Source organism: Zeus faber (assembly GCF_960531495.2).
Source record: "Zeus faber genome assembly, chromosome: 14".
NCBI lineage: Eukaryota > Metazoa > Chordata > Actinopteri > Zeiformes > Zeidae > Zeus > Zeus faber.
The window spans coordinates 20,634,814-20,642,964 of NC_137200.1; the positions used below are offsets into that span (position 1 = coordinate 20,634,814).

The 8,151-nt window shown below is 44.0% G+C and overlaps 1 protein-coding gene across 1 annotated transcript; it reads left to right on the plus strand.

Moving 5' to 3' along the window:
* Positions 1–1,118: 1,118 nt before the first annotated feature.
* Positions 1,119–7,933, plus strand: LOC307239930 (multidrug and toxin extrusion protein 1-like; the record flags this gene model as incomplete). Its single annotated transcript, XM_080013507.1, has 15 exons — positions 1,119–1,208; positions 1,375–1,443; positions 1,885–2,033; positions 2,182–2,224; positions 2,373–2,417; positions 2,579–2,676; positions 2,885–2,982; positions 3,631–3,812; positions 5,582–5,690; positions 5,953–6,028; positions 6,375–6,444; positions 6,560–6,692; positions 6,862–6,956; positions 7,106–7,169; positions 7,704–7,933. The coding sequence occupies exons 1-15, from the start codon at positions 1,122–1,124 to the stop codon at positions 7,931–7,933; spliced, it is 1,548 nt and encodes a 515-aa protein (XP_079869633.1). The 5' UTR covers positions 1,119–1,121.
* Between the last annotated feature and the right edge of the window lie 218 nt (positions 7,934–8,151).

Sequence of the window (8,151 nt, forward strand, 5' to 3'; positions counted from 1 at the left end):
AGGATTCCGCAAGAAGCTCTACCAACACAATGGGAACAAATGGTAAATGTAACATGGACTCTCCGGGTGTTGATTCACCCGCCAAGATCTGGATACCTGACAAGTACAAGAATGAAGTTGTCCAACTTTTAAAACTGACAGTACCAACGGTAAGATTGAAATCGGGTCACGGGCAAAGTGTTCTGGTGTCGAGTAAACTATTCCAAAGCTGTTTAACATTGTGGCAAGTATTGTACAAGGGACATCCACCGTGACTTTTTCACGGGCAGTATAGTCCCTCTATGGCCCGAGGTATAAGCGTCATTTCTCAAAGTTGTACCTCCTTATCAGAGTAAAATATACATATGTTCATCCCTTTACCTCGGTAGGCTTGCTTGCCAAAGTAGTATTTAAATTAATGTTCAACTCCTCTTGGGTCATTAAAAGCCAACAGAAAAGTTATACACTGTATGAAATATAAAGTGTAAAGTTCATATTCTACTTGAATCATACATTTAAACGCAGTTAAAGTTCTACCAACTTTTTTTTTTTTTTTTTCTCCTCCCTGCATGAACCTAGTCAGACCCGGTTCTAGACTGCTTTGAGAGTGGGGGGGCAGTAGGAAATGTTGATTGGCTTGTTAACATGTTGGCGCCGGGGGTTGGTGGGGCGGGGGGGGCAACATGGTGGCGGTGAACGATGTCCCCTTTTTATAGATTATTATCTATTTAAACATGTATAACATGTTGTTTGACTACATGACCGACACAAATTACAGTCTCCCGAGTTCCCATGAAACGTAGCATCACTTCCTGCTGTCTCACTACCCAATACAAACTTGGAGTGCTTTCTAATCCCGGGGGGCAGTTGGAGCATTTGGTGGGGCATCGCAATCCCCCATGCCCACACCTAGAACCCCTGAACCAAGTTGCTTAAAGCTACATTCCTGTGAGTCTCTGAATTGACCTCAGTGATGAAAATGCTGAAATAGTTACTCAACGACATTTAGTGTATGAGTTTTATTAGCTCACAGGATTTTCCAAGAAGTGTTTACTTGCAAAGATTTAACTTGTGTTTAATGCTGAATGTTGGTCCTAATGGGGGCTGAACGTGTTTCTGTATGTTAGTTCCTTTCACAGCTGATGATCTTTCTGATCGGTTTTGCCAGCATGGTGTTCTGTGGTCACCTGGGGAAAAGCGAGCTCGCAGGAGTTGCATTAGCGATAGCGGTGAGAAAGCTCGGTTGGCATTTTTTTATATCAACACATTGTTTCATTTTAATAGGGGTACTGTTTGCTGTCAATTTCAGTCGGAGCCTTTTCTCATCAATGTATTCGCTTTACTGATTCAAATTATTTTCTAAAAACATGTTTTATTGTTTTGACTTATATCCAGGTTATAAATGTCACTGGTATTTCCATTGGCATTGGTTTGTCATCGGCCTGTGATACTCTCATTTCTCAGGTAGCAATCGTAATGGATTTAAACAGTGATATTCAAACTGTGGCGCGCCCTCCTTCCTCTAGTGGCGCACAGATGAATTGCGGAGGGGAGGCGAGAGAAAATTAAGATTATAAAAATATTATTATTATTATTATAATTATTATTATTATTATTATTATTATTATTATTATTATTTTCATTTGTTGTGCACCTTTCAGCCCTTGTTAGCCTGTGTAAATAGGCAATAAAAGCTACAAATGAACGTGACACATTTTAAAATTGTACTTTTTGGAAGGGGAATGGGCTGTCAAGTCCTTGGAATCTGAGCGAGGGGGGCTCGGCAAAAAGTTTGAATATCACTGTCTTAATGCCGTGCTTTGCGAAATGTATCCTTCATTATCACCTTTTTTGTACACATTTTATTAACTGTGACAAAAAAAAACATTGACTTCTTTCTTGTAGACTTATGGTAGCGGTAATCTAAAGCGTGTGGGAGTGATCCTACAAAGAGCTGTTCTGATTCTGCTTTTGGCGTGTTTCCCCTGCTGGGCCCTCCTGGTCAACACCCAGCCCATCCTGCTGGCCGCCAAGCAGAGCCCAGAGGTTGCCAGGTCAAACATCTTCCCTCCCCGCAGCCAAACAAACACCAATGGAGTGGTTAATAGTATAATAGTCATAGTAACAGTGGTTCATTACATGATTAATTGTCAAATTGAGCAATTTATGGAATAAATTAAGACTTGTCTGTCTGCCGTACAGATTATCCCAGCTGTACGTGAAGATCTTCATGCCTGCTTTGCCAGTGAGTTTTTTTTGTAGACTTGATATGTTGTTACTGAGAACCTCAAATGGATCAGTATTTCTACTTAACTAGACAACCACAATTTCTAGGTACTATTAATTGAGGTAATTTTATGTACAGAATTTCTTATTCTTTTCTGTTTTTGCAGGCGGCCTTCATGTACCAGGTGCAGGCGAGATATCTCCAGAATCAGGTGCAGTCTATAAGTACCACTGGTGTGACGCATGGATTGATAGAAGGATGGATGGATGGATGGATAGATAGATAGATAGATAGATAGATAGATAGATAGATAGATAGATAGATAGATAGATATAAATACTTTTTGTTTAACAAGATTGCATTGGTTTACAGGGAATCATTTGGCCCCAGGTGATAACTGGACTGCTGGGAAATATTCTTAATATACTTATCAACTACATCTTCCTGCATCCTCTGGATTTGGGTGTCGCGTGAGTGCACATGGCAACCTGTTGAAAAAATATTGACCGTTATTTATTAATATATACCTCTGAGGCTTAATGACAATTGGCAGCATCAGCAATAACCATTTAATTTATCTGACAGAGATTAACACTGTATTTAATTGCTCATATCGAAGTGTTCCCCTAAACCAGTTTTTGGCTTCCCTCTCTGTTCCAAACCTTGGCCCCGCCGCAGTGGATCTGCGGCAGCCAGCGCCATCTCGCAGTACTCCTTCACTGTTTTCCTGTATTTATACATCTGCTACAGAGGGCTGCACAAGGCTACATGGGGAGGTGAACTCGAGTTCTGTTTACCGAGGATTTTATATATATATATATATATGCACTTTATTAGGTACAGCTGTATAAAATATAATCCAATACACCAGCTCAGCCATAAATTTTGCGTTATGTTGCTGATAATGTTCACTGTTTTTTACACTGTCATAGCAGAGGTGTTAATTCAATATGTTTTAGCATCGAGGTCATAGGTGGTGGTGTTGTACTGAGCTGCATTATATTCAGAGGTGTTTCTAATGTTCTGTCCCCCTCATGTATGTCAATAAGGAAACACCTTTCCATATAATGTAGTTCTGTCAACACTACATCTATGACCTCAGTCACAAACACATCATTCAATTTACACATTTCCGAGCCTATGTCAAGAAAAAGTGAACATTACAAACTTCATAAAAGTAGAATTCATGGCAGAGCTGTTGTTCAATTGCATTCGATTTCACATGTGTACCTAGTAAAGTGGCCACTCTGTGTGTGTGTGTGTGTGTGTGTGTGTGTGTGTGTGTGTGTGTGTGTGTGTGTGTGTGTGTGTGTGTGTGTGTGTGTGTGTGTGTGTGCGTGTGTGTGTGATTTCATGTTGCAACACAATATGAGCAGATTATAAATCATGATCAAATGCTTGACCTAGGGACATCTCACCCACAGGTTGGTCACGTGACTGTCTCCAGGAGTGGGGTCCATTTTTCAGGCTGGCGTTCCCAAGCATGCTAATGCATTGCCTGGAGTGGTGGTTGTATGAGATTGGGGGATTCTTGGCGGGTATAATCAGTGAAGTAGAGCTCGGAGCTCAGACTATCGTTTATGGAATGGCCACTATCGCTTTCATGGTAACTTCCAATGCAGCACTATTTAATATAAGCTCTAGGCAGTTATGTTTTTTAAATACTGGCTGGCAGGTATGTTGGATGTTGCTTTCCCAATAGAATGCCTTTGATGCAAATGATTGTGTGTCCCACAGCACACCACTCTCCTGTTAACTAATGACCACTAAAAACATCGGAAACATGTGACAACATAGCGATGCATGACTCGAAGGATTTGTAAGTCGCTACAACTCTTTTAAATGACTTGGGAGTTGGGAGCCACTCCAACAAAAGAGTGGGCAAGGGAGTGAATCTTCAATTCAAAGTGAAAATAATTAACTCTCGATCATCGTGGAGGAAGTCCTCCCTCACTCACTGTGTGTTAAACCAACTGAATCCAATGAAGAAAGAGTCTGAAAGCTGAGTGACTCGGCAAGAACCATGCGGCAGTTCCGCCTACCACCCACCGCCAGAGGCAGAGATGTTGCAAACACACCAATTTATTGTAGAGTGGCAAGGTGTAACAAGGCTGGAGCAGATGGAATCTTGTTGAAGGAGATGACCGAGGCTCTCCCCGTGATTGCTCTGACAAGCAACATGCGTACAGCCATCCTGATCCCGGGCCCAATTACCTAGACCAAAGACAGGTGTGGCTGCTTAAACCACACCACCCCCGCACCACATATCCCCAGCATCAAACTGAGACCAGGGAGAATATCACTACCAGACTCTGACACAGGGTTCCCATACCTAGACACAATAAAGGCCAGGACTCCGATAAACGGTTCCCATGCCTTAAATGAACCAAAATGTCCAAAGAAACAGTGCCCATTCCAGGAGACCTGGAACCCTGGAACAGCATGGTCCATGGGTGACCCTTCCCCAGGGCGACGGAACAGACTACCCCTATGAGCTGCTGTGCTGGCTGGGGGAGGTGTAGACGGGCTTGGCTGTTGCAGGGGCTGCTTGGAGGGGTGGCCTGGCTGCTGGGCTACTGGATGGTCACAGCGGTGGCTGTTGGGCGGAGCAGCTAGCTGCAGGCCGTTACCAGTGGTGGCTGCTGAGGCTGCTTCTCACCCGGACATCCTGGGTGCAGCTGCTGCCAGTCGGGAGAGGGCTGCCCCTTGACCTGCTGGTGGCTCAAGTGCGTCTTCGGACGGCCCTTCTGTGTCCCTTTCCCAGGCCAGAGAGTCCCTGTTCAGTTGCGCCTGCCACACGCGACCCGTGTGGTGTTTACAAGGCCCTCCGACACAGAGACACAGGGAGAGACACACCACTTTACTGTAGAGTGGGCAAGTTTTAACAAGCCGGGACCAGATGGACACATGTCATGACAGAGGCTCTCCCTGTGTGTGTGGGGATGGGTGATTTACTTGTTGCTTGTTGATTGCTCTGATGAGCAACAGGCCTACAGCCACCTCTGGTCCCGGGCCCAATTACCTAGACCCAAGACACGTGTGGCTGTCTAAACCACACCATAAACAAAATCTCAAAAGGGTCTAACCCTTCATCCCTATGAATAATCCTCACTTTCAGAGTGAAACTTGTTCTACTGGAGCTGCTATTCTGTCTGGAACTGATGAATGAGAGGAATTCGTATAGCCTTTTAATTTTGACCTTGCAACACAAACACGCTAATTTCCATTTTTTTATATCTAAAAACTATCTTTAATAAAACCTTTGGCAGCACACCTGACAAGCACTTATGGCCCACTATCTAATGTCATAAACTACTCATGATGAGCACTACATTATTTCTTGCTGTGGGATCAGCGATGTCTTGCATTCCACAGTTCCCATTAGGATTCTGTGGCGCCGCCTGTGTGCGGGTGGGAAACGCGCTGGGTGCCGGCGATACAGAGCAGGCCAAGCTGTCCAGCAAGGTCTCCATAATGAGTGCAAGTATGGACCCGTACATTACACATGATCCTCAGAGAAACAACCTCAAATACACGCGCAAATGTTGCTCTCTTAGTTAGCATTAGTGTGTAGGTGAGCTTCAATTGTGACGTACAGTACAACGTTCAATCAAAATGTTTTCCTGTCCTTTTGATCATTCTGTTGATTGTGGATCGGTCTATCAGTTTAATCTCATGCAACCTCTGTTTCATGCATGGTTGAATTGTTTATTCATCTACTATATATTTTTTGATGGCTGACCTAGTGATAGTGTCCTGTTTCGTTGGAGCTTCTCTCGGACTCTCTAAAGATGTGATTGGCTACATTTTTACCACAGAGCTGTAAGTACAAACTTGGATTGAGAACTAAATTCATTCTTTGCTCCGTCCATCATACACTTTCCAATCACTAGCTCTGAGACGACCCTCATGAAATTTGTCAAATAGTCATCTCGAAATAAACCAAACAATGACAGTGATGTGAGCCGGTTTGCTTTAATCAGTGACTCTTGATTGCACTTGGTCACCATATTGTCGGTGAAGATGATTAATTGATAAGAATACATAGCTGGAGGCTAGAGTCTATTTTACTGCACTACCACACTGACATTAAGCAGGCTTTCACAAAAAAGGCCTTTTATCGTGACTCAGATCATGTGTTCAAATAATCTCATTGTATGTATTTTAGTGACATTGTTCAGAGGGTCTCTGATGTTATGGTCATCTACGGATTTGTACATCTCGCCGAAGCTATGGCGGTGAGGTAGCACGCTGCTCCATAGAATTTCATGGCGCTGCCGACCCAGCGACGCCGGAGACGCTTGTGGCATAAAGTGACTCTGATCCATGCCTCGCTGCATTCAATGTCCACAGGGTGTGACAGGAAGCGTTATCAGGGCAGCTGGGAAGCAAATGATTGGTGCCCTGTGTGCCTTGATCGGATATTATTTAATTGGCTTTCCCATCGGAGTATCCCTGATGTTTGCTACAACCTTGGGCATCGTAGGTAAGAACGACCTGGCTACTTAGACTACTTTGGCCTTTTCCCGGGAAGTTGTTGATCTCTATGTGAACTGTGAAGCTTGTGCGGTGCTTTGATGCCGTACTGGGATTGAGCGTAAAATAATAAATAAATAAACTTGACTTGAATTTCCTTGGTTCCCTTATTGTTGCAGGTCTGTGGATAGGATTTCTGGTTTGTGTCACCATACAGTTCGTATTCTTCTTAGTTTTCCTGTACAAACTCAACTGGGAGAAAGCCACCGAAGAGGTAAGAACATGAACGTGTAATATAATCACACATAGTAATTCACATAGTGTGTAGTTTACACAAATTACAAGTATTTACATATTGGAAGAGAATTTTTGCTTTAATTAACTCCCCTGCACAATCGCATGTTGGCAAATTCCTTTGAAAAGGCAATGGCGAGGGCAGGCATGCAGGTCACCGAAGGGAACGAATTGTTTGTGGTGGAAAATAAAGGTACGTCAAACTCTCTCATCTCCTATTTGTTTCATTTTGTAGCTTTTATGTCGGGATCAGACTACACGAGAGTGACTGACAAAGTGCCCCCAATATGCACGGCTACGCACAGTGTTTTCTTTGGTTTCGTTCAATTACAATAAATACAGGACAGTGGAAATTTTGTAAATCAGTTGTCCGCACAGATTGTCCAAACAATTGGATCTGCACTCAAACGGGTACACAATCGCTTTTTCTTTCTTTTCCTTTTTTTTTTTCCGGAACACAAGAACGCCAGCATCACGCATAGCCCTTCTGTAACCATGTTTACCGACGACCTACGAACTCACGCTACTACGATTACCAGGGTCATACTTGTAGTGTTGCCAGTCTCCTGACCAGGGCAAAAATTTATGGCACTATCAATCGCCTAATCTGACATGGTGACAAAAATATCTTGTTGTCTGATCCCGGCATTACACAAACAGCCCCTTCCTTAGAGGGTAGATCACTGGTGAAAGCTTTCTTCTCCCTCGAACCCCATCCAACGCCTAGATTATTTTCGGAGAAAGGCGGAGGGGCAGACCGCTCTCGGCGCTGAGGCAGGGAGCGTCCAGCCGGAGGTTCTCGGTCCCGTTCAGAACAGATCGGCGGGCGGCGCCGTCGGAGTTGTCCTCACCGCGCCGCAGCTGGTGGTACGGCGCGGGCTTGTTGTGCTGCTGATGCTTTCCATCCTCACCGCCGGCGTCTTCATCAGCGAGGCGCTCGTCAGAGTGCTCGAATAAGTCGAGGGAAGAGTGGTTACACCTTTTTTTGCCGGCAAACAAGACAAACGATAGCTTGCATTAGTCTTCCTGAACCTCAGATTTTTGCGCATACTACTCCAACTGTCTCATTCTTTAAAAGATGTCCAAACACACAAATTTAAGCTCTGAGAATCAGCTCATGGGACATCTAAATATGTGCTGTCCAAGGGTGTGAGGCGTACTGCGAGCACAAAAAA